At 35.8% G+C, this 26324-nt stretch overlaps 1 protein-coding gene across 1 annotated transcript; it reads right to left on the bottom strand.

Annotated features, from left to right (window-relative positions):
* Positions 1 to 5750: 5750 nt before the first annotated feature.
* On the bottom strand, positions 5751 to 25765 carry LOC100890951 (vacuolar segregation protein PEP7). Its single transcript, XM_003730660.3, has 14 exons — positions 25511 to 25765; positions 24496 to 24708; positions 23778 to 23880; positions 22961 to 23051; positions 20545 to 20663; positions 18667 to 18877; positions 17996 to 18187; positions 17043 to 17243; positions 15506 to 15601; positions 13892 to 13999; positions 11504 to 11620; positions 9944 to 10057; positions 8681 to 8779; positions 5751 to 6096 (listed from the first exon to the last, which is right to left on the bottom strand). Exons 2-14 carry the CDS (start codon positions 24695 to 24697, stop codon positions 5842 to 5844), a joined length of 1908 nt encoding a protein of 635 aa, XP_003730708.2. The 5' UTR covers positions 24698 to 24708; positions 25511 to 25765; the 3' UTR covers positions 5751 to 5841.
* Positions 25766 to 26324: the final 559 nt, after the last annotated feature.

Raw genomic sequence — 26324 nt, 5'->3', positions numbered from 1 at the left:
ATTACATTCTTTTTTGTTTTATGTATATGCCAAATCTAGAAAAATTAGCTGCATACATCGTAAAATATGAAAAACGATGTTAATACAAATTTTATTTTTGGGATTATTTGATGGTATGTACTATTGTACATATCATCAGGTTTTTAAATTTCTTTCTTTCTATTCATTTCAAGAATGGCAATTGCATTTTCGTTCAAAGATTTAAGGCGCAATGGTAGACCTCATAATATCATCATGCAATTTAATGTAATATTTTCTATCTTTAATTGATGAAGTCATATGCTCTTTTCACAGTCAGTGTATGTCTTGCTTGTTTCTACTTGATTTTCTTCCAAATGTTAGTATGTTGGAGTTGATAGTTTGTGCTCAGACAAGAATTGTACCCTTTACTTTTCATTTAGACAATGGGATCATAGTTATATTTTTTAAGTTAAAGGTACAATCCAAAATTTGCAGTGGTGCTTAGTGAGAGCTGCGGACTTAATTACTCTATTGAACAAACGTTGATGTCCTACAGTATATTAAGAATAAAGGTTGATATTACATCATGACAGTAAACACAATGGCACGTATGACAGTACTTCATTATAATCTTGAAACAAGTACATAGTAGTATCCCCTATACTTGTATAGTTACAAATATACTCCTAGTATTATTATTGTCTTTACTACTTTCATTATAATTGTTATAATTATTATTGTTGTTTTTGTTACCATCATCATCATCATGGTAATCAAATCATAACCAGCTACTTTTATGTAGAAAAAAAAACAGAAAAAACAACAACATACAAATAACATAACGAAAGATAAACACAAAATACAATTATATTTATGAATGAGGAACCGGCAAGAAAGAACATTAAAGTCTTACACTGTGCTGGTCCCTTGCGACATAAAGAATTTTACCTTTTAACACTTAACACCTTACACCTAACATTTAACACCTGATTGCATATATGTACAAATCTAGATCTGATGGCTCCATGTTGCATTAAAGATTGGACAAATATTAATGGGTAGAGAGTTGCTTTGCGACATCCAATAATAAGATCTATTAAGCAATGGTTGCTATTATGATTGTGTTCTACCTCTAATATGGACCGTAGACAAATTAACATTACCTTAGAATATTAAAATGCTTTATATCTATGTTTGTATAAGTTCATGCAATATACCGGTATCCAGATATGTTTAGATGTGGTTGATTATTATTTACCTTGAAACATTATTACAATCATAAAATCTGGCAAAAGAAATGTATGTGTTAATGCGCTTTTTTTCCATTTATAGCTCGTTGTTTGCCACCATTTTGATGATCTCGAGTACATTTTGTATCGTGCACCTTACGTTGACCATCTTTGGGTCACTCCAGCATCCCAATATAAATTGGAAGAAAGTGCAATTGTATTTTAAATTATATGAATAATAAATAATATATTAATGTTATTTGCATCATTTTCATTTTATAGGTTATACCATTGACATGTATTCTTCGAGGTTGAAACATTATTTTGTTCAAGTATAGATTTAAATTGAGCAAGTATATGTACGCTCACTGTATTTAAAGTTTGTTTTGTCATTTCGTGCCCATTCGCTGTAGCTTTTGTGTTATTTTTGTCATGCATTGTCATGAACATGTAAACATTTATCAGGTATATCTTATGCTTTACCATTGATTTCTTATGACATAATGTGACCAATATTGGTACATGTGTTAATAAACATCACGAGAAAGTGATTTCACTATATTTCTGATTTCTTTCTTCCCCGTGTGTTTATTGACCTCTGACCTGCTGATCACCTGCACCCCTACAGTTTCCAAGTGTCATGTCCGTTCACAGAAGGTTAAACCATTACCACGCACAAACAACAAGGCAGCCGACCAAATGCTCATTCTCATACGCAGGATCAGCCATCTGGGGGCGTTTCACAACATCCCAGTCCGTCTATGTAACACAGAAGAAACTTTCAAAAAGAAGCTCAAAACCCAACCCTTCTTTACACGTAATTCGGTCAAGTTTGTATTGCCGCTGTGAGATTCGTTGTATCAGCGCTCTGATCATGCAGGATCAGCGCTCTGAACATGCAGGATCAGTATTCTGTAAAAGCGCTTACTAATGAGAATAAATTATTACAAATTTAAAAAAAATTATTAATAAATGCATCCATGGTCTGGCTCCTCCCTACCTATATGAGCTTGTAACTATCCGGCAACCGTCCCGCTACTCCCTTCGCTCCTCTCACGCTGAACTATCCATCTCCCAAGATGCTACCGGCACACTGCTGCTCCAAAACTGGAATAATTCACTCCCCGATTTCTTAGCAACCAGCAATCTCTCAATACCTTTAAAAAATATCTCAAAACCCACCTCTTCCATAATATATTTGTGAAGCACATTTGAACATGTATGGAAAACACGCTATACAAATACATCATTACCATTATCATTATCTATCTGGTGTTGATTTCTTAGAATGAGCGTAATCTATACCGATACAATTCTGTGGTCTGATCCAATGCTTGTGAATCTTTCGTTTGCTTCTACCGATATATTAGGCCTATAAAACAAAAAGATGTTGTATTGCCCTTAGGTCAGAAATCTTTTTTTTCTTCTTCTTCCTCTTTGGGCTGCCTTAGTTTTGAATGCCTTGATACATGTTTTTTCAATTTTTTTTCTCTAAAAATGGTAAAAAATAAAAAACTTTTTTAAAGCCCCACTGTCCTACTTGCTCCCTCTATATAGAAAACTTCCCCAATCGGTGCCTGTTGGTCCCCTAAGATCCTCTTTTTCTTATGTTAGTTGAGAGCTGCGTTAATGAGATAGCCACCTGTCAGTGACCTCGCTGTGTGGTCTAATCCCTTCTGGCCCAGTAGTATTGATGGTCTTTAAAAGCCGACCGTTGATTTCAAGATTTGGGGTCGGTCACAAAGGGGAATACAACATCTTTTTTGTCATGACGCCTTAATGATGCTCTTCATTCATCTTTGCCCCATAACATAAACAAATATTCAATGCACACAAAGTGAGTACAATATTGGTGATCACATTCTTTAATTGGAGTTGTGTACATGTTGAAAATATGAAAGACTGATACAGAATTACTCATCTCCTTGCATCTCAATTAACTCACATGATGGTGCATACAAAATCACATAATATTGAGTACAAAATTATAACATGGGTTGCATCAGTATAATAAAAAAAGGAATCTAATCCAAAAATTAAGTTAGGTATTTCAGTGATAATCTTCATAAAAGTACTGATTCATACAGCATTGAAACGCTATACGTACATGTTATAATAGTCATTTTACTCTATTCACAGAAAATGAAATTGCTTTCTTGTTTCAGTATCAAGTATGGGTAATAAATACATGTCCATACATGCACAGACATTTGGTTTAATACAATTAAACTTCAATTTTGCAATGCTATAATATAAACTGTGGTGTAACATAACAATGTTAAACTCTTTCAAACAACTTCATGAGAAATTGTACCTGATTGCCAACAATACATTAACAGGTAGTTTAACTTCTACTAATCTTAATATTTAGTAGGCAAGCTCTCAATTTTCTCAAGCAAAGTGATTATTCACTGCACAGTTTCTTGCTGTCTGCTGCCTGGAGATCCTAGGAGCAAAGATGGGTGACAAGGAATAGTCCTATTCAGGGAAGGATCAATCCTTTTAAATCCAGACATATCCTTTAACATTTCTTGACCAGAAGTGCGTTTCAAACTCAATAATACGGGTATAGTAGATGACTAGGGCATCAGTGCCTTTAGACACACTTCTAGTCAAGAACGGTGAAAGATTCCATCAGGATAATAGGATTAATTTTTCACCGAATAGGGTCTCACTGTCACCCATCTTCGCTCCAATGATCTCAAGGCAGCAGACAGCAAGAAACTGGGAATTAATCACTTGATTGGAGTGGACAAAAGCTTGCCTACTAAATTTAAAGATTTTAAGTCCCCAACCAATGGAAGTTGTCTGTATTAATATATTATCTCTTGATCATTTCCTCTTCAAAATTCCAGAATTTTGCATTTTGCTGGAATATATATGCCATTCTAAACACTGATTTTAGAAGAAAAACAACAGGTTCAATACATGTAGAGGTACATAGTGTTTGTGATCTCTTGTATTTCATACAATGAGACAATACTTCCCTGTAACCTGAGTACATCTCATACTTTGATTGTCATATCATAATTTTCTCACATACATATTGACATAAAAACATCAACTTCCTTGATACAGCAATGTATTACACTTATAGAAGAAGGACCTTATATTCTTCATGATCTTTCAACTGTGTAATCCACAAGCTTGCATGTATTATTTTTAGACCTCTTATCAAGAAAGCACTGCATTCTTTTTTTATTTTTCTGTCTCTTCAAATTCTTCTTAACCCAAAATCACATATTACACAGATTGTGTATTATTTCACTACAGCTATAACACGTTCAGGCTGCAGCCCTGCAACTTTCTGGTCTACTGCCATTATTGTAAATCTGGAATGGTACATGATTAGACGATGGCAAGTTTAAATAACATTAAGTACATTGAGTATAAGTTTGATGTGCATGTGCATAAAGAGATATTGTGAGTCAATCGAATAAATATACTGTACATGTGTATTTCATGCATGAAATGAAATGCAACCCAATAGCATTTTTGTGTATGTGTAGTGCCTAGTGATAGTAAGTACATGGAGCTTAACTAAACAGCATACCGTACATATTCAGAAATGAATTGTAACCAAAAAGAGATCAATGATGATTCAAACTTAGTACTTGTGTGACAGGTCAGAATATTTAATATACATTTGTACATGTACAGTGAAACCTGTCTTTGAAGGCCGCTCAAGGGAGACAAGAATGGTGGTCTCTCTATATATATATATACACACTATGAATATGACTGACAAAGAAAGCGGACAAAATATACAGTTCCTGCTATTATGTAAAAAAATGTGTAGAACACGTGTCACATGCACATTCCCCTTTTTACATAATAGCAGTGAAGGGATGTTCCTTTATCTACCCGAGAAACTGTATATTTTGTCCGCTTTCTTTGTCCGTCATTTTCATAGTGACAGGTGGTAGCTAAAGCATGTTTGACTGTACATGTAGAACATGTTTCTTAAATTTTTTTTGTTGAGGAGGTCCCTGAATGAAGGGATCTATGTCTCTAAATAAGGAGACCCTTTAGTGTATACATCTGAGGAGATCTCTAAAATGGGAAGTCAACTTTGACCTTGGGTCAGAGAGGTTAGAGAGAAAGGACTTTCTTGCCACATCACAAGGTGAGAGGGATAAACACAGACCATCAACTCACTACTTAGGCACATGGAGGTGATTTTATATATAAAGTAACTTTGAACAGAACTTCAGAGGTCTAACTTCATCATTTGGTTGGAGATTATGGTGCACTAGCTAGTTGGTCTAATTCTAGTCTCAGTGTCTCCCTAGGAGTGTCTCCTCAAGAGCTCAAGAGGGGGTTGATCCACCCTCAATTAAATACCACAAAACTTGGAATGACTTCATTTTGAGTATCATTTGTGCCTGCTGTCACACTTGTTTTATGCTCATTCTCCTACTATTCCAGCAAACAATCCCTTTCAGATTAATCAGTTTCCAATGTGGAATATAAAGCAAATAATCACCTTTTGGTTTCTGGCGATGGCAAACTACCACTACCACTTTCTCTGTGATCTGAATGTATACGCTATCTTTCCTCAGCTTCACTTCAGAAAGATAGCTATACATCCAGATCGCCTCGGAAGTGATAGTTTGTCCCATCACCTTCACCAATTGTAATTATTTGCTTACTACAGTAGTGTCCAACCATTCTTGTCATCCTCCTTATCTTCCATAAAACTACCCCTGAGCTCTTCCAGGAAAGACTTTGTAGATTTAAAGCTCCGATCGGCCGTCCTGCTCACCAACTGGGCTAGAATCTTCTCCAGGACTTCCGATGTCCTCCGGTTAATGAACCCCTCCACATAAAGCACACCATCTCTCTTTGTTCTACGACGAGAGGGACGGATATAAAGGCGGGGCTTGATATTATTTTCCTCATCACCCTGCAGGTAGATATAACAATATACAACTTTGGAACAATCTTCCCCATGAAATACGTGAGTCCCCAACGTTAGAAACATTCAAGAGCAAACTTAAAGATAAAGACTAGTTATGGTCATGCGATTGCATTGTGAAAGAAACGTTGTGGAATCGATCAGAAAAGGTTGATCATCTAGCATTTAAGTATTGTTGTGTACTGCAAGGTTCTGGAATCATCAAAATGATAAGAAATTTGGTCCAGTCTTGGTAAAGTTACAAGCACTGTACACAGAAAGATGTATATGGGACTACGCACACGTGCATGACACGTGCGTTTATCTCTCACACACCAATAGATATTTACCAAATATATCAATTAATTAATTAATATCAATTTCCGGCAAATTTGTTATCATCATGTATTAGTCAAAACATATTCTTTCACATGATTGGTAATACGAGCTTCCATTTCATTTTTTGAAATAGGGGCGTTTCCAATACTGGTCTTTACCTTTAAGACTTATCTGTTCAATATGTAATGTAATGTAATCATATTTTGTTTGTTAAACTATAAAGCGTCTATTATTGTTGTATGATTATTATTACGAATTTGTTATTATAATTATGTATCATGTATTATATTGTTATAATTTGTAGGTTAACATTACTTTAATTTTTTGTTTGTTACGCGCTTTAAACTTTGTATTAAGCGCTATATAAATTAATTATATTATGATATTATTATACATGAATGAGGTAAGGAGAGAGAAATGTCAGAAAATTAAAGCCAGTTCTAATCCATTCTTAAAGATACTATGTCCCTTTTGCAGCCAACATCAAATTCTGTATAACTTTGCAGGAATTTTTAATATGTCCTATATGTCCTATCTGTGAAATTTAAATGTTAGCAGTGTCCTAATATTTAAATTATGCAAAGAAACACGTTTACTTGCTAGACTTCGCTGTCAGACACTATTGAGTTACTGACTGGCTTTTCTTCTTCTTTGGTAATAACATACATAAAATGAGCTGTAAAGGGTACAAGCATTTGTCTACATCAATAACCCACTTCTTGTAATGGCCAATATTAAATTGATTGAATCTTTGCGCAGCATAAAACGTATGGCCATTCAGTACAATGGTCTGAAAATCAGACGTTAACTTACTGGATCTATACATGTAGCTCTTAAGTCGATTCGACAAATACCGGTAATAGTCGTTATTTTTCCACTTAAAAGAATGATATTTTCAAGCCCCCTTTTTTTAAGGGAAGTTCTAAGATAGTATTATCTTTCAAATGCTGTTGGAATTTAACCTTTTCATTTTTTGGCCTGCAAATGGGACATAGTACCTTTAATGAGGCATTGTATAGTAAGTACATGTAGCAGGTACATACATTGACTGGTTGGAAAAGGAACATGATTAAAGGATTATATAAAATAAAGATATGTTTTGGAGGCAGATATATCCACATACAGTGTGGTGAAAAGCGGATAAAGATGATTATCAATCTTGAACCTTCACATGGCTGAGATAAAATGACTCTATAAGGCCTTTAAAGGAATCGTTTAACAATGTTAAATCTGAGATGCACGGCCCTACGTGTTATCAGTGTCTGTGATATGGTGTAATATTAAGCCCTAAAAAAAATTGCGCTTCAAAATGATCAAGAAGTGCCTCAAAAAAGTAAAAATCTTTGAGTGACCGGTTTTGCTATACTCGTTTTCCCCAAAATAGACTGTAGTGTTATGAAAACCGTTTGGCAAATGGTTTTCAAAATTTGTAATTACAATTATAAATATCTTGATAATCAGACAGGCGATTGACCCGTAAAAGTCATGGAGTTCCTGACTGACCTAAAGGTTTATAATTATCATTGCAGCATGAGCTAAATCCAGGAATTTGTTTCAGAATCTGAGACAAAGTTACCGGATCCCTTTAAAAAAAAAGATGTTGTAATGCCCTTAAGGTGCAAGAACCTGGGTCGGTAGGTCGGATTTCCTACTTTTTTCTTCTTCTTTTTTTCTCCCTCAAAACAGCGACCGTCGCTCCAAACCGGGAACGTCGCCCAAAACTTGCTGGTTTCTAGCTGGTGCATTGCATGGTATATACATGTAAACAAGGCCGGGGTCTACTTGTTTACGCTAGCAAGATTTCTTAACTAGGGCAGAAGACTAGTAAGAATTTGGGAATAATTTGATGATTTTATGCCTTTATATCTCATTTAAACAAACAAATACATTAACAACAAAAAAATTATTAAAAAGCCGACCATAGATTTAATTTTTTTTTGTACGCCTAATAATAAGGACTGCGTCAAGTACTAGGAAAGAAAACAAAGAGAGAGGGAGAGAGTTGTCAAACAAATGTGATGACATGTAACTTTGTAGTCTGATTACATTGTCAATTACATGTAGTATAATCATTTTTTTGAATTATGAAACAATAAGTCTTTTATGTATATTTTGTTATCTGTATTATATCTGCATGTGAAATGTGAAACCAATAAACTCAAACTCCAACTGAAATTGATGAGTTATAGTGAGTAAGAATCCTTGCATACACATGACGTGTTCAGTCACCTTGATCTGTATCTTTTTTTTTTACCTTGATCTGTATCTTGATGAAGGCACTGATCTGATCTCTATGCTCCTCCCAATCCTCTTCGGATGATTCCATCTTCTTCTTCAGGTCTGACTCACATATCTATCAAACAACAACAAGTACCATTATAAGACAGGTTCTAGAATGTAAGCCATATCCATCCGATTGCGGGTCAATTCATATCATGTGGGCGTGTAGTAGTTCTTCCAATCGTGCAAAACATCTCCCATCAAAAATTGATAACACAGTCACGCTTCTTCACGTCTGATTCACATATCTATCAAATAACAACAAATAGTACTAGTAGTAGCGTATTCAATGAAGCTGATTTACACTCTATCCTCATTCAACGTTCTACTCTGTATCCATCTGTATCTTATTGATGTTTATAATCTGTAATCTTGTACTGACATGCAAATGAAACAAATTTCCAATCATTGGACAATAAATTTGAATATGAATATGAATGAACTATCAGGATTTTTCCATTTCCACATTATTCTTCTTGAAAAATAATCATTTACTTTCACAAACTAATGTCAAAAGCTGTTTACTCCTGGCTGTAACTTAGAATGTAAGATATTCATAATTTAATAATAATAATAATAACAGTATTTATAAAGCGCAACATATCCATCTCTAGAGATGCTCAAGGCGCATACAAATAATTTAAGCATGTGAACTACTAATAAAAATCCTAAAACTGATATTTAACGCATGATTTCTCAAAAGCGCAATGTTCCAAGATGATTTTTTTTTCAAGGGCTTGTTTCTTTCGTCATAGTTGTACACACAAATAAACTATAAACCTGAGTTTGATTTATTACATCCCTTTGATTCCTATCACCACTGTGCATTAGCATGAAGTTAGAAGCACTCTCGAGGGAGGTATGTCTTCATCAGCTTGAGGTTGCCAAATAGCCTGCTATTTCTGATTTGGAAAATAAGCCCGAAGTTACAAATCGCGTCTTCATCAGCTCGAGACTCGACCTTGAAACTCAAAACTCGAACTCGGGATATTTTGCTGTGTTCGCGCATAGTGCGAGGCTTCGGGCTGGTAAAGACGCACTGGACAAATAGCAGGATATTTTGCAAACTAGCCAAAGATATCTTGGGATGATTATCTCGACCAAATATCCCCCTAATTGCAACTGCGGCCTGATAAAGACGAAAATTAGCTGGATAATTTGTGATCGGGATAGTTAAAAAAGTGGGTTATTTGGCAATCTGGAGCTGATGAAGACAGGCCTATAGAGGTGTACGTACCTCGGCTGATTGTTTGATGCTGAGTGGTAAGGATTGATCTAGATGATGTTTGAGACAGAGATGAAGACATTCAAAGGCCAGCTGATTGAGGGATAAACAAGCTGAATTGATGGCCTGAGAGTAAACAAAGTGAAAGGCATGTGAAAGATGATGTTCATAAATCCACATCAGCAGAGTTACATGTAAATTGCACAATTACTTGTTAACAACATTCAGATGATAATTCAGTATATCATAATAAGTTGCAATTGAAATAATTGAATCAAATTGTCTCAGCTAATTTTCATACAACATAAGATACAAGATATTTTATTTGGTCTTTGCAAACAAGTTACATAGAAATTTGGTTTCCTCTGGCGTTACAGTAATATTCAAGAAAATATATAATTACAAGAAATCATTACATCACGTTTATAGAAATAAATGAAATAAGGAACAAATACATGCAAAAGATAATGAAGAGACAAAAATAGTCATTGGTACATGTACTTCAAATCATGAGTTTCAAAATTAAGCCTTGGTCATAAATCAGAATAAATCAATTTAAACTAAATTGATCAAACAGCAAAATAATTAAATAGACTTTAAAGTGACCCAGTAATATTTTTGAAGGTTGATGAAAAAAAAAAAAAAAAAATTTGCATGAAATTTTACTTAAAGATAAACTTTAGTACTGGTAATGCGATTGCATTGTGAAAGAAACGGTGTGGAACCGACCAGAAAAGGTTGATCATCTAGCATATAAGAATTTGTGTGTATTGCAAGGTTCTGGAATCATCAAAATGATAAGAAATGTGGCCAAGTCTTGGTAAAGTTACAAACACTTGCACAGAAAGATGTATATGGGACTACACGAACACGTGGCGTAAAAAGCCGGCCCCCGATTTTTACGATGTTACATGCATATTTAGAATGTGAAGGCATTTGAAGAGCCATGCTTTTCAGGGAACATGTCTTAACTGATGTTCTTCCACACTTGCATAATAAGAATGAGTAATACTCACAAATTATTTTTCACCTCTTCCCAGAACTCAACCTTCTCTTTAATATTATAGTATTCCTACTGAACTAACCCTCTAATATGCAACAAATCCTGAACATTTCTCAAAACACAAAGATATTTATGGTTTTCTTTGAAGGCGTCACTGTGCCTCTTTTTAAACAGTAAATTCTCCCAACTATTTTTTGAATTTTCCCAACCATTTTTCCATGAAAAAAAGACAAAAAATAGGCTTTAAATTTTTTTTCAACCCTTACATGTCTAAAAATGGTATATATACATGTATATAGCCAATTCATTGCTTTTGTGATGATTTGCATTCACCTACAAATGCAGTTAAATTGTAATAATATAGTTGGGAAAATTAAGGAATCGATCAGATCAGTTTTTCCCAATCTTTATCATTAATAAGGTCTATTTCCACTAAAACTTTTAGATTATCTTTAGTTGCACATCTAGCATTTAAGTCACTATCTTAGCACCACTATCTCTCATCTGAACAATGTTAAAAAAGTCCCTTAAACGTACTTTAGTTGAGATGATGATTTGATTTGGCTTACCTTTGCATCTACTATGGTCTGTATTTCCTGTAGAATCTCTGGAGGAGTTATCTCACCAAGCTGTCTCCTGAGCTGTTTATAAAGATTGCTAGTCTCTTGACAGAAGCTGAATTTACACTGATAGAACCAAAGCAATAAAGCAATGCAAAATATGAATAAATCATAAAACAGGCATTTTTACATGAAAAACACAACAAAATGATATGTGTCACTGGTATAAAGAGGTGTGTGTAGGGGTGTGTCATGTGTATTCATGAGCGTGTGTGTGTTGATGCGTGAAGTAGTCTTAGCTGGAGAGGTGTTCTGGCGTGGACGTGTCTGGATGGACGAGCTCAAAACAAGCTTTTTAAATGCACTGCCTCCTTCAGTATAATCTTATTCTTTTAATGCAACCTACTTAAAATTATGATGATTGATGATTGTTAAATGTTATAATAAAATGTAATTATTTTGTATGTATTTATATATTTATTTACATGTATGCACCTTCAAATGTCCAAAAACAAATTATATGTATTTTTTCATGAATGTGTCAAAGAAATTACATGAGAGAATTAAATAACTGAAAAGGATAAATTATAAATTTCTTGCTAAAATGAGAAGTAAAAAACTGGTAAAATAAAAAGATTATAATTAGTGTATATCAAAATTAGCAGCGGGTGAATGATTAAGTGGCTTTCTGGTTGTTATTTCTGTGCAATGCCTCTTTAGCTGCCAAAGCAGACTGCTTGTCTCATTATAATAGCTAAATTTACACTTGGTGTGGATATTAGGGGGTAGAAAAAGAGAAATTGAGTGATGATATTAGAGAAATATTGTTAGGTTAATAGTAAATACAATTCATGAAGGTTCATGACTTACAGCTAATTATTACGCAACAGAATATCAGTAAGAAGATGTCACAAACATGAGATACCTCTCTTGATTCAGACATCACATTGATTTATATCAAGTGATTAAAGGGATAGTTGAGTTTTGGTATAGAGGGTGCTACACAAATTTTTCTTTTGTGAGATAATGAAAACAAACTGAGTGGCAGATTTGAAGAAGCATACATACAATTTAAATGTCAAAATCATTTTTGTTTGATCAAAATTGGTTCAGAGACAGCTGAAATCTGAAGTTTGAAGCAGCCGTTGAAAAAACGAGTTAGTGCCTTATACGTTTTATTCCAGCCAATGCTGCCAATGTTGGCTTTTTCGTGTTGATTATAATACGCACAACCAGCCGCCCTGTGTATTGTTATTATTATTAAATTAACAGTCACTGCATTTAAAAAAAAAGTGGAACTGAATTGGAATGATCGTGTTTAATCTAAATTTCACACATTTTGGGGTTTAAAATTACCTTCATAGCAATTTTAGGTCCTAAAAGGGCACTATAGAAATGTCATGAATAAGGATAAGAGCAATAACCATGCACTTTGAAAAAGCATCTATGGTCTTAAACAAGAACTCAACTGTCCCTTTACCGTAATCTTTTCTAGTAAATATCAAGAAACTAAGTCAAGTCAGATGCAAAGAACATTATTACTACAATCCCATGTAAATTATGTGATGTACTGTACATGTCACATGGTTTATTTAGCTACAGGGATTTTAGTACACAGCCCACAATGAGCCTTATAGCTCAAGTCACTCTGATATTTATTTCTTATCTACCTGGTAGAAATGTATTCCTTGAATGCTTTGAGTGCTTTAGGGCAGCTGGGCTAAAGTCAGCCAGGGTAATAATACTATAGATATATTGACTGCTATGAGAGGCATTGCTGTTTCTATAGGCTCAAGGGGCAACAGGCATCTTTAAAAAACTATTGACCAGTAGGCGGGCATGGCTAAAATCATGACTCCAATTTCGACCGATCAGATGATACTAAACAGAGGTATATATACAAATATACCAAGCTGTGAGAAAGTATTGTGGAAATTATTTATCTGAGGAGGGACCGTCAAGGTACTATTGCCAGTCTCTCCGAAGATATACAATTTCCACTATTCTTACAAACTAAATGCTTAGTATTATATGGTTTTTAATGCGCTATTAATCACTTGGACTAATGCGCATTTAATGAGACGCGCTAATTGCGCATTACTTTTGATTGAACGTGTGATGTCACAATGCTTATCTACCTGAAAATCTCAAAGAGAGCATGCGCAGTTCTGCCCAGGAAAAAATAGTAAAAGCTATTCGGAGCTATGGCAGAAATTGTTCTTAATAGTGAAATTATATTTTATCACGTGACCACAAATTGACCAATCATGTATTTAGAAAAGTCATGAATATTCATAGAAGGGATATAATACTTTCAAGTTCCTTGAGCATCCTGTGTGATGGATATATTTGCAATATAAATGTTGGTATTATTGGACTGAGTAATGGTATACTCACAGACATTAGATTCTTCACAAGTTTGACTTGCAGCCTGCTCTGTGGTTCAAGTTTCTTCAAACGACCAATGGTAATAACAAACAGAGATAGGTGATCAGACAAGTCTCCCTAAAAAGGAAAACAAAAAGATTAAGACTTTCATCAAAGGACAATCTACAACCATTGTTATAGTAATCGTTATAGTAATACCTGTACTTGGCACTACGACACTCATCCAAACTCTCTCATTCTTTCTATTTTTCTTGTTCGCCTTGGAATAGAATTGTCTAGATAGTAAGCTAATAATTACCGTTGGTGAAGGTGATGGGACAAACTATCATTTCCGAGGCGATCTGGATGTAGCTACATGTATCTTTCCGAAGCGAAGCTGAGGAAAGATAGCGTATATATTCTGATCGACGAGGAAGTGATAGTTTGCCATCGCCTGAAAACCAAAAGGTGATTATTTGCTTTATATTCCACATCTAAAAAAATTTAATTACAAAAAGAAAAGGACGTGTATGCATCTACATAAAAGATACCTAGGCCCAAATTCACACCAAAAAAGTTGAAGTTTAACCCAACCCCTCGAGGGTAAGGTGCGCGCATGTGTTTTCTTTAATTGCGCTCATTGGTAATGCGCGCCCAATTACGCCTGTTTAAGTGCGCGTTTGGATAATCTTCAGTGAAAGTGCGTTGCCCTTTGTAGATAGTACCTCTATCTTCAATGAAAGTGCGTTGCACTGTGTAGATAGTAGTACTATCTACACAGTGTAACGAACTTTTTGCTTCTCCCATCAATAATGGCCGAACTATCTTTCCTCACGTGATTTACTTTTCACCAATCGTAGAGCAAGATTCTTAGTATGTGGGATATAAATGGCGCTATAGATATGCCTATTATTATTATTATCATTAATACTGAATAGTGCCATATTCAGCATATTAAATGAAATCTGCTGAGTTTAACATATAAGTAGACAATTTATTTCAACCTATATATCCTGGCCTTCTGCCCTACAGTAATAAGCCAACAGGGGCATTCAGGGGTTTTAGAGGTTTTTGATGATATGTTCTTTTCAATGTTCTGCTTCTATTAAAACCAACTTAATATCAGGTTGGACTTCCCATTTAAGTGTTTTTGCAAGAACTGATGGATATTGGTCGTTCTTTAAACAGAGTTTATAGCAAAAAGGTACACAGGAATTCCTTCATTGCTTCCTACCCATTATAGTAGGACAGTCAAGCTGCCTTCTGATAAAGTAACAAAAACAATCATATTTGTGTAAATGGGTAATTCCATAAATCAGGGGCCCACTTTGTGACATTTTGTATTTGTGGCTCTGATTAAAGACTTAAATAGTGGAGTGAGATTATTAAGTGATTCTAGGTATGAGGGTGCAATATTATGCTTGGAAATCACTTTACAATCTCACTCCACTATTTACTGTCAAAGTCGTCCTTGTTTTCACGAAGTGACAGTAGTGAGGAAAATCGTCACGCAAAGTGAATGCAATTTTTTTCACTACCGTCACTTCGTGAAAACAGCAACGAAGTGGGTCCCTAATTTATGGAACTACCCATATACCTGGTGGAACAACAATATACATTTAGATTATACATATAGGTATTTACCTGATGTTTAGCAAGTAGCTGCATGTTGTTTCTATTGGGAGGAAGACTGGATGGCGCACCTGCCTGGATCTCAAGACCGTCAATCAGCTTCTGAAACTAAAAAAGATTTAGTATAATAATAATAATAATATAGAGTATAGTCCTCATGATTAATGTGTTCGAGGCGCAATGGAGAAGAAAAACTACAAGTACACAAAAATACCCCCAAAATGAACAACTATGTTGGAAAGTAAATCTACTGGAAAGCCGCTTTGAACAAATGAGTTTTGAGGGCAATTTAAAGCAATCTATACTTGAAATATAACAAATATCTTGTGGCAACTGATTCCATAGGTAAGGTCCAAGGTGTGTAATTGACCAATTTAGTATAAATTACAAAGAGCTCTTACATTACTTGTATCAGCACTATTAAATATACACGTGTATGGACCAAGAAGGTTGATCAAAATAGACTTGAGGTTGTATCATTACTGCCAGATAGGTATGTATTAACGGAAGTTCACCGATATATCTGATATGTTGCCCATATATATATGCACCTAATTGATTATACTATAGAAGGGACATATCTAGTGGCAGTACATGTTTCATCAAACTCTTATACAGTAAAGTAATATGGAACCCCATGTACCCTCTGTAGCACTAAGTAATTAAGGAATGAAAGTAAATACAGTTGTAGCATGAATACTGAACAAGTCATTAGGCGCTTTAAACACAATTCTATGTAGCCTAATGCAGATTTTTATCATGAAATACAATTATATCAATTATCCATTGTTTCAGCTTTCACTTTTAAGAAATAGTGGCATATCTCTTGATTGTGTAACAAAGGTACAACTGTACAAAGTCCTGGTGTTGTCTATTCTGTTATATGGTGCAGAAACATGGACATTAAAGAAGGTCGATGAAAATAGACTCCACACTTTTGAGATGGCATGCCTCGGGAGAATCATGGGTGTGACCAGACTTGACAGAATAAGAAACACACACATACGAACACAACACAAACTTAACATGTAAGAAACCATCATCGACAGGGTTGCCACAAAAAGACCGAGATACTTCAGACATATCAACAGAATGAATCGAAAGAGATTCCCCACATCCTTCTCAACGGAAATGTACATGGCAAACGTCCAATGGGAAGACCAGCTAATAGATGGACAGACTGCATCAAGGCGGACTGCAACAACAGACAAGTTGACTCCCTGACTAAAGCCACTAGGCTAACAGAAGACAGGAAGGTGTGGCAAGCCATAGTGAAACAGAAGCCATCATACATCCCAGTGATGGTGTGGACGGCTTAAGTGAAGTAAGTCAAGTGTATGGACCACTTACAAATAATTAATGATATTACCAGGGTACACAGAATTTTACACAATGATTAACGATTAAAATTATCAACTATTGAAAAGAAATGTCCAAAGGTTCTGTAGAAAAGAACCATAACAGGGCGATGCCTTTGCTAGAACACAGTCCTAGATAGGGCTTATGACTGTGTGACTTTACTAGTTCAGTGATTAAAACACTCTCTTACCTCAGGAATACTTGAATCAATCTTTGCTTGTATCTTGATGATTTCTGTATAGATGTCTACTAGCTGCTGTAGGTAGATGTTCATCATGGCCCCTTCATCTGTCACTCTTTGGTAGTCTTCTACTTGAATGGCTTCAAGCTGTTCCTTACATGGATGGCATAACCGTACATAAAGACTGTCATCAGGTTCAACTTCTGGGCTCTATGTTAAAGATAAAGTTGAGTTCTTGTTATGCGATTACATTGTGAAAGAAACGTTGTGGAATCAATCAGAAAAGGTTGATCATCTAGCATAACTATTGGTGTACTGCAAGGTTCTGGAATTATCAAAATGATAAGAAATTTGGTCCAATCTTGGTAAGTTACAAGCACTGTACAAAGAAAGATGTATATGGGACTACGCGACACATGCGCGATATCTATCAGGTCCAAATAGATATAATAATTTACCAAATATATCAGTTAGTAGGCGGTTTCTCGCCAAAATTTGTATGATCACGTATTAGTCAAAAAAGTGATAAGAGCTTCCATTTCATTTTTAAGAGGGGGGGGGGGGGGGGGAGGGCGTTTTCAAAACTGGTCTTTACCTTTAACTCTTCATCAAATACAAATCAATCCAATGTAGATACTGTAAAACCTGGCTCTTGTATCATCTTCAATCTATCAAACAAATGTTATCCTCTGATATATTAAAAATTGGTTTTATGCCGATGACAGGAAAAGTTTAATGATTTAATCCTGGATGTATCTCGACCAAAACAATCTCTTTCAAACATAATCTTATACAATCTAATATACATATTTTTAGAATCTGTTTATTAGATAAGGACTAATCTTGAAAAACTCAAATTTCTCCCAAAAGTGGACAAAGAGGTCTTTTAAAGCCATAGTCCAATCCCATGTAATCCAGTCTTACTTTTCTCATAAATAGAGAAGTAGAACTAAGCTTCTTACCCCTATGACTCTGATTATAGCCCAGCGTGGTTCTGAGCCTAGTTCAGCCCGGTCTGATTTATCTGGTCTATAAAGGAGTAGATCTTTGGAGGATTGAGTCTTGCAGACAAGTTTTCCACAGATCCGACAATTCAACTTGCTTTCCAGCTTCCCATAAGGGCGGTTACAGCACTGGCAGCTGCTCCCTTCACTCTGTACGGATAATAAGAATAGTCAACAAAACATGTTTTATTGATTGGCAGAGTTGATACACTTTATTCAAAAAATGGATGACCACTCTTTCCTCATTCTTAGATCCATATATCCCATCAAATTGGCTCTTGAATTTACACATATTCCATAAATAGGTCAATGTTAATTATTTCTTCATGAGTGACACCAATACCGAGGAGGCGCTGCGATAGCTCAGTTGGTCGAGCAGTGGTCTTGTAATCCAGTGAACCGGGTTAGAAACCAAGTCGATGCGCTAGTGCCCTTTGGTACGGCATTAATCCTTGTCTCTTGGAGAGGACCTAAAGCCGTTGGTCTACTGGTTGCTTATTAACAAGCATTTATGCTTTCTTAGCAGTCAGGTAAAATAACCACCACTACACATCTTCTCATAAATGTTATTACAGCTTTACTTGATGAAGAATATGTTACATCATAACTCTTAGAAAGAGTCTACTTACCACCCATGTTGGGGGCTTCTGCCAGTCAGGTACACCATGACTCACGACCTTTGACACGCTGCGTTTGAACAGACTGAATGGATTCTTAGTTTGTGATCCTACTCCATTAGCATCTGATGATGCATCAGCTGACTGGGGTGTGGCAGTGCTAGATGAGTGATTCCTCTGGAAACCTTCAACAAGATTCTTACAAACTCGTCTCATGACTGACCTGTAGATTGTAAAATCCATAACAAAATTGACCATGAGTTCATCACACTTTTTTGCCTGAAGAACAAGGTTTTCAATACTAAATAATGTAATCCTGGGGGATGTTTCACAAGGATCCCAAGTTGAACTTATCTCTAAGTTGGACTTAAAAATTATGGAGAGCCGTTAGCATCTATGAAAATATTTTGAAAAAAATATTTTAAAAGGCATAAAATGTTGATTCAAATCATTCATATTTTCGATTATCAAGAAAATTTCATGTTCTTGAAGTGGAATTCATAGAAAGTCAGAAAATACTTGAATTTTTGCTCTTGAATATATTTCATTTTTAGACAACAAATGGCTTTCCATAATTCCATAACTCTGTAAGAGTGAACATTTTTATTTACATTTACTCTTTTTTGTGATAAAAAGGAAACTATTCCTTTCTTAAAGGTAAAGACCAGTTATGGTCATGCGATTGCGTTGTGAAAGAAACGTGGAATCGATCAGAAAAGGTTGATCATCTAGCATCTAGCATCTGCAAGGTTCTGGAATCATCAAAATGATAAGAAATTTGGCCCATTCTTCATAAAGTTACAAGCACTATACACAGAAAGATGTATATGGGACTACCCTATATCTCTCACAGACCATGAGAGAAACAAATTTACCAAATATATGAATTGATAGGCGGTTTCCCGGCAAATTTTTTATCATCATGTATTAGTCAAAACATATTCTTTCACATGATTGGTAATGAGAGCTTCCATTTCCTTTTTTGACATTGGGGCGTTTCCAATACTGGTCTTTACCTTTAACCTGTTGACTACTTAATTTTCTCATCCCCATAGGATAAATACAGAAGCCTCCAGGTTCAAGTAGTCAATGAGTTATAGAGCATTTCATTCTCATAAAATTCTAAAAAAAGTTTCTCTACATTAAAATATTAGACTATTATCATTTTTTAAAGGATATTTGTGTCTTTGTAATTATTTGAAGAAAAAAAAGGGAAATTGTGTGAGACTAGACAATGAAGTACGTGACTAACTAGCATTTATGCAGACTAAAATGATTCCACATGTTTTACTGATTATCCCTGTCACCCCACGCTAGCCCACAAATACACTGTACTCACAAGCAATAATAATTGTTCACATACTAATTTTTACCCATGACTGTTTTTGATTCATGGAATCTCCCATTCATTTACACATTTAAAGATGAAGTTGAGTTCTGGTCAAGCGATTGCATTGTGAAAGAAAAAGTGTGGAATGGATCAGAAAAAGTTGAAGCGGTGTGGAATCGACCAGAAAAGGTTGATCATCTAGCATATAAGAATTTGTGTGTATTGAAAGGTTCTGGAATCATCAAAATGACAAGAAATTTGGCCAAGTCTTGGTAAAGTTACAAACACTGTACACAGAAAGATGTATATGGGACTACACAAACACGTGGCATAAAAATCCTACCCTGGAGTTTTACGATGTTACATGACATATTTAGAATATGAAGGCATTTGAAAAGCCATGCTTTACAGGGAACATGTCTTATCTGATGTTCTTCAACACTTACTAATAAGAATGATAACGCTCACAAAATATTTTTCACCTCTTCCCAGAACTCAACCTTCTCATTAAGAATATGTACATAATTAAAAACAGTTACGATTGGTTAAACAAGGCAAACCTGGTAAGTTTGGAATCGTCTCGTTTCTGACGAGCAGCACGGAATAACTGAAGGTCATACGTCCATCTCCTTGAGTGACCAATCTCTTGTTCTTTGGCATCAAAACATTTCTCACAAACCTGTAAAGAAAGTTCAGTGAAACTGTGTTTTAGTACTGAAAACTGATGTACAAACAAGACAGATAACCCTGCCCTTTTTCTCTACCTTTTGGTGGATGTGGGTCTCTATCTGGATCCCATTTGTCTCATATTCTTCTTGGCTTAATACGGGGGCTGCCTGGATCCGATAGGAAACTAGTTAAACAAAGATTCTTTGTCAGATTGAATGTTACCTGCCAGCCAATAAAACAAGGTATCAACATTAATAATCATATTCCACTTTTATATAGCGCCCAATACATCGATACAACGATGTGTCTACCAGTAAACGCTTTACCGATATATTACCCCGGTCATCGGATTCAGGCTTCCCCCGCACACAATGTATGCACATTCTCCACTTCCTGGGGAGCATTCCGGCCAGTCGCCATTTTACAAGTGCACAATTGATCATCCAACCACATTAACTTTTGCATCCTTCCATTTAAAGCTAAAGACCAGTAATGGAAACGCCCCAATTTCAAAAAATGAAATGGAAGCTCTTTATTACCAATCATGTGAAAGAATATGTTTTGACTAATACATGATGATAACATTTTTGCCGGGAAACCGCCTACTAATTGATATATTTGGTAAATAAGTTTATCTATTGGACTGTGAGAGATAAACGCACGTGTCACGCACGTTGCGTAGTCCCATATACATCTCTCTGTGTACAGTGCTTGTAACTTTAAAGGTAAAGACCAGTAATGGTCATGTGATTGCATTGTGAAAGAAACGTTGTGGAATCGATCAGAAAGGTTGATCATCTAGCATCTAGCATCTGCAAGGTTCTGGAATCATCAAAATGATAAGAAATTTGGCCCATTCTTCGTAAAGTTACAAGCACTATACACAGAAAGATGTATATGGGACTACCCTATCTCTCTCACCAGACCATGAGAGAGATAAATTTACCAAATATATGAATTAGTAGGCAGTTTCCCGGCAAATTTTTTATCATCATGTATTAGTCAAAACATATTCTTTCACATGATTGGTAATGAGAGCTTCCATTTCATTTTTTGAAATTGGGGCGTTGCCAATACTGGTCTTTACCTTTAAGAAGACTGGGCCAAATTTCTTATCATTTTGATGATTGCAGAACCTTGCAGTACACACCAATACTAATATGCTAGATGATCAACCTTTTCTGATCAATTCCACAACGTTTCTTTCACAATGCAATCGCATGACCATAACTGGTCTTTATCTTTAACACCTGGATGGAGAGTGGTAAATGTAGATTAACGTCTTACACTCTTACCAAAAAAATTAGTGCTGTGGCAGGACTCAAAGTCAGTGAATTATCTACTAAACCACAACACCTCTACATTTAGTCATATGATTTACATTTTCACATGCACTCAAATCTTCCATCAAACTATTTTTGTACTAGCTTTTGAAATTTGGAGACCATAACATACATATACAAATTTTCTTGGCCATAGCAATTCAAGTAAATTCCTGCTAAAGGAGTATGAAAATGTGATTTATATTGAATGAATTAAAATTGCACTGTGGGTACCTAGCATACAATGTGCAATTCCACAAGGGGTAAGACCCTCGGACTTGAGGCTTAAATTCACTTAATAATAATTGTTGGATATTTCAAAATACCAGTACTCTTAATTTCTGTCAGGTATCTGTAAGAACACCATATTACTTGGGTCAAGCTCGCTATCCATAAGGACCATCATTCATAAGGACCGCTATCCATAACACGTCACTAAATGAATAGCTGTCTTTTCTAAATAGCGGTCATTATAGTGAGCAGACCCCTATAACTTGGCCTTAGCAGGGTAACAAAAAAACACTGAAAAATACTGATAACATAATAATAGGAAAAGTAAAACTTAGCATCATTTGATGGAGCCCATTCATATCTGCCACTCCTGGGGAATGTTTCAAAAAGACTAATATCAATTGAAGTTGGACTTGAACTATGGAAAGCGATTTATGCCCTACAAAAGTCTTGAACCAGATGTAAAATTAGAGGAAAAAACCCTAGAAATTATGATCATTTGATAATGGTTTTTCATTGAGTAATAATCTATCAAAAATGTGAATTCTGTAGATTTGTGATGTCCCTTGAGAGACCAATGGTGAGAGCAACCAGTGGCATGAATGGTCTGTCATAGTTCATGTCCAACTTAAGTCGATCTTAGTCTTTGTGAAAGACATATCCATAAAAAATAGCTGCAACATTTGTGGCTATTTTATGGAAAGGAGGTATAGAGTATTCAAAAATGATGAACGTGATTATGATAGTATCTTACCTTGCACATCCATCCGTTAGGATCATACTCGGCATTGGGTGAAAGCCGCCTCTTGAATTGCAGACATTTGGCACAGAATATAAGACCACATCTGAAATAAAAGAAGTATGAAAAGAATGTACACCAGGGACCCGTTTTTACAATGAAAAATGAAAAAAAAATCAGTGACAAATCAGAAGCAAAGGATTTCACTAGCAAAAACAGTCACTTGTCACTGATGACAAGATTTGTGAAAATGGGCCTAGCGGGTAGGAGGATGGAAACGAGCTATATAAAGAACTTGATATACCATATAAAATTAATGATTTCACACCAGTATCAATAATTACATGAGGGTTAAATGTAACGTTATTGATTACATTCAGAAGCAAATTAAATGCTTTAAGAATTAGATGGTTCCAAATATTGTGCCAGAGAAGAAAATTTTAATGAAGCATGTAATCAAAATTGTATCTGTTTGGAGCAAGAAAGGTGTTAACTCTGTGTAAAATGTTTCTTTTGAAAAAAATAGCTACACGAAGAAGTTCATGTAAGAGTAATAATAATAATGTACAATATAAAATTAATGATTACACGCCAGTATCAATAATTACATGAGGGTTAAATGCAATCCTGTTTATTACATTCGGAAGCAAATTAAATGCTTTAAGAATTAGGTGTTTCCAAATATTGTGCCAGAGAACAAAATTTTAATGAAGCATGTAATCAAAATTGTATCTGTTAGGAGCAAGAAAGGTGTTAACTCAGCTCCGTGTAAAATATACCTTAGCCAGCCAGCTTTCATCTTATAAATACATATTTCATCAAAGCAACTTACTTCCTGCAGTGATGTTTAGACATTGCCCATAGAGGGCGCTTGCACGTCTTGTTGCTGCAATTATTACAATCGGAATTCTGCACCCAATGACTCCTTGATACAGCTAGAGGAAGATAAAACATACAAGTCTTAAAATGGGTTTAATTCACAGGAAAACCTTTGAAACAAGTAACCGTCTATATCGTGTTTCTTAACCAAACATCCTTTGTATCAAAAGACAATATGGACACTATAAATGAACATCATTCAATACCAGATAACATTGTGACAAAGTTCTGTAATCAAAGTGAATACAGGTATGCTAAGCTTTGAATAAATGCAGGACAAAGAAACAACACTGTACATTTGTAATCTTGTAATATCTTTGGGAATTCCTCAGACTGATTAAATACTGACAACATTTTGTTAGTTAAAGTGATTTAATCACACCAAATGTAAAGTGTTAAAAGCGGGACTGCACTACTTGTAGCTACAGGGTACTTGCGCCCTTTGTTATAGCAACTGTTCCCCTTTTTCTTATAAATCTTATGTTAATTGAGAGCTGATTTGATGAGATAGCCAACTGTCAGTGACCATGCAGGGAGGTATAATCCCTCCTGGCTAAACTAGTGCAGTCTGGCTTTAAATTAAATGCAATATTTACCCTCTTGCAGTGATTACATGAAAATGGCTAGTATTCATAGAAAAGTGCATATGAAGTGCCATGAAGTTCACTGACCTGTAGTAGGATCTGACTGTTCTTCCAGGTTCTGCGTCCCTGCATCAAAACTTTGTTGAAACTGCTTCAATTCATTCTGGACGAGATGCCACTCTTGCTTGACCTCTGCTCTTTGGTTTGATGACCCCTGCTGACCCCTTATATACGGCCCACCAAGGCGCCATCTCTTCTTACCGTCACCTGATGCACCCTTGTTGAACATGTCTTTAATATCTGTCGACAAGATTTCACATTATTAAATTAGAAACAAAATCCCAAAAGATATAATGAATGTTTATGTATAAAACGTCATTGTTTCAACTCATGAAAATATTCGCGCTATCGAACAAATGAAAAACATTCATTACATGTATTTGTTTTATACAACATCAATCAGTTTAACAGCACAAAAAAATGGTGTTGATACCGGCCGCCAGGTCGTCTGCTTGTGAATGTGTATGCATCAAATCATGCTTCTTCTTCTTCTTCTTCTTCAAGATAATCTGCCTCCTTCAATACTGAAGATTCTTGCAGATGCCGTATACTCGGCCTGATTGGGGTGTGCAGGTGGACCATTACACCGGGGTTTCCCCCTTCTCTTATACGAATAGTGCAATGGGTTCTTAACGTGCAAGGGTGGTGACTCTCCTGTACACGGGGCCTCCATTTAACGTCCTATCCGAGGGACGGAGTGTTTTCCACTTGACATAACCTGCGTCTATGAACAAGGGAAGGGGCACGTTCACACACAACGCAGACTTCAGTCATCCGCCTGGATGGGAGTCGAACCCGGGATCTTTGGTTCGACAGGCAGACGCTTTGCCGACTGAGCCAACTCGCCTCCTTATGAGGAGTGCAACGTCACAACAAATGCAAACAATACAGATATAACCAAAAATGAATGCTGAATATAATTTAAAAAAAACAAGAAAGGTCTTGAAGAAGATGTCTTATCATCTTTATCTTCAAAGAGCTCAGGGCCGATTGCATAATTAGGAGTCAATCTGAGTCCCACTCAAAAGTGTTGTAGACTTACCAGCGCGCGCGGGCTGTCCGATGACGGCGAGCAGCAGGGCAGGGTGCAGGCTAGCCAGGCGGTAGCTACAGGCAGTGAGATGGCCCGTGTAGAGATGCCTGTTGAATTGAAGTTGCCGAATACTTGTTTGAACTGTTTTATAGGTTAACCGAGTCAATCTCCAGAGGTGAACGATGCCATTGTCGTCGCCATTAATGTAGTATACCGAATCAATTAATTCACATTTGTAGTACTGTACAGCAACTAGGCCTATGGTTTATGTCAATAGATATCAATCTAAACCCACTTAGCATGCTTATGCCTATCATGTTTATTAATAAACGTGAAGCAATGGCAAGCATCTGTATGGAACGCCAAATGTGTTTGTGTTACAACACTAACACAGAGAGAAGATGAAGCAGGCCATTGAACAGCTAGAAGACAAATACTCCATTTCATTTTCGACACCCTCCCCCATACCCCCCCCCCCACAGCTGCCAGGATATTGGTGGTAAAATTACGCTGCTGTCGGGGAAAATGAGAGGTAAAGGGAAAGAAAAGAAAAGGAAAAGAAAAGAAAAGAAAAGGAAAAGAAAAGAAAGAGGAGAGCAGAAAGAAAAGAAAGAGAAAAAGAAAAGAAAAAAGAAACAAACAAAAGAAACGGGGGATGAGTGAGAGGAGAGATAAGGGAGTAAGATAGAGCCCGAGAGAAGAGACAGTGGCGGATCCAGGGGGGGGGGCTACCCCCTTGAGAAAAAAATCATGTAAAATCACGTGATTTTTACCTTTTTTGGGGTTGGGCAAATTGAAATTTTTTTGAGGATCAAAAAAAAAA

Source organism: Strongylocentrotus purpuratus, unplaced genomic scaffold (assembly GCF_000002235.5).
Source record: "Strongylocentrotus purpuratus isolate Spur 01 unplaced genomic scaffold, Spur_5.0 spur5_scaffold_12, whole genome shotgun sequence".
Classification (NCBI taxonomy): domain Eukaryota; kingdom Metazoa; phylum Echinodermata; class Echinoidea; order Camarodonta; family Strongylocentrotidae; genus Strongylocentrotus; species Strongylocentrotus purpuratus.
The sequence above is the reverse complement of the archived record's forward strand: the minus strand, read 5'-3'. Positions and strand labels throughout refer to the sequence as shown.

Excerpts from the sequence above, each read along its gene's own strand:
- LOC100890951 (XM_003730660.3), bottom strand. The coding sequence starts at position 24,697 with ATGTTCAACAAGGGTGCATCAGGTGACGGTAAGAAGAGATGGCGCCTT. Across the intron at positions 11,621-13,891 it reads TTGTGAAGAATCTAATGTCT|TGTAAATTCAGCTTCTGTCA; the intron begins GTGAGTATACCA and ends TGGTTCTATCAG. Across the intron at positions 10,058-11,503 it reads AGACCATAGTAGATGCAAAG|GCCATCAATTCAGCTTGTTT; the intron begins GTAAGCCAAATC and ends GTTTACTCTCAG.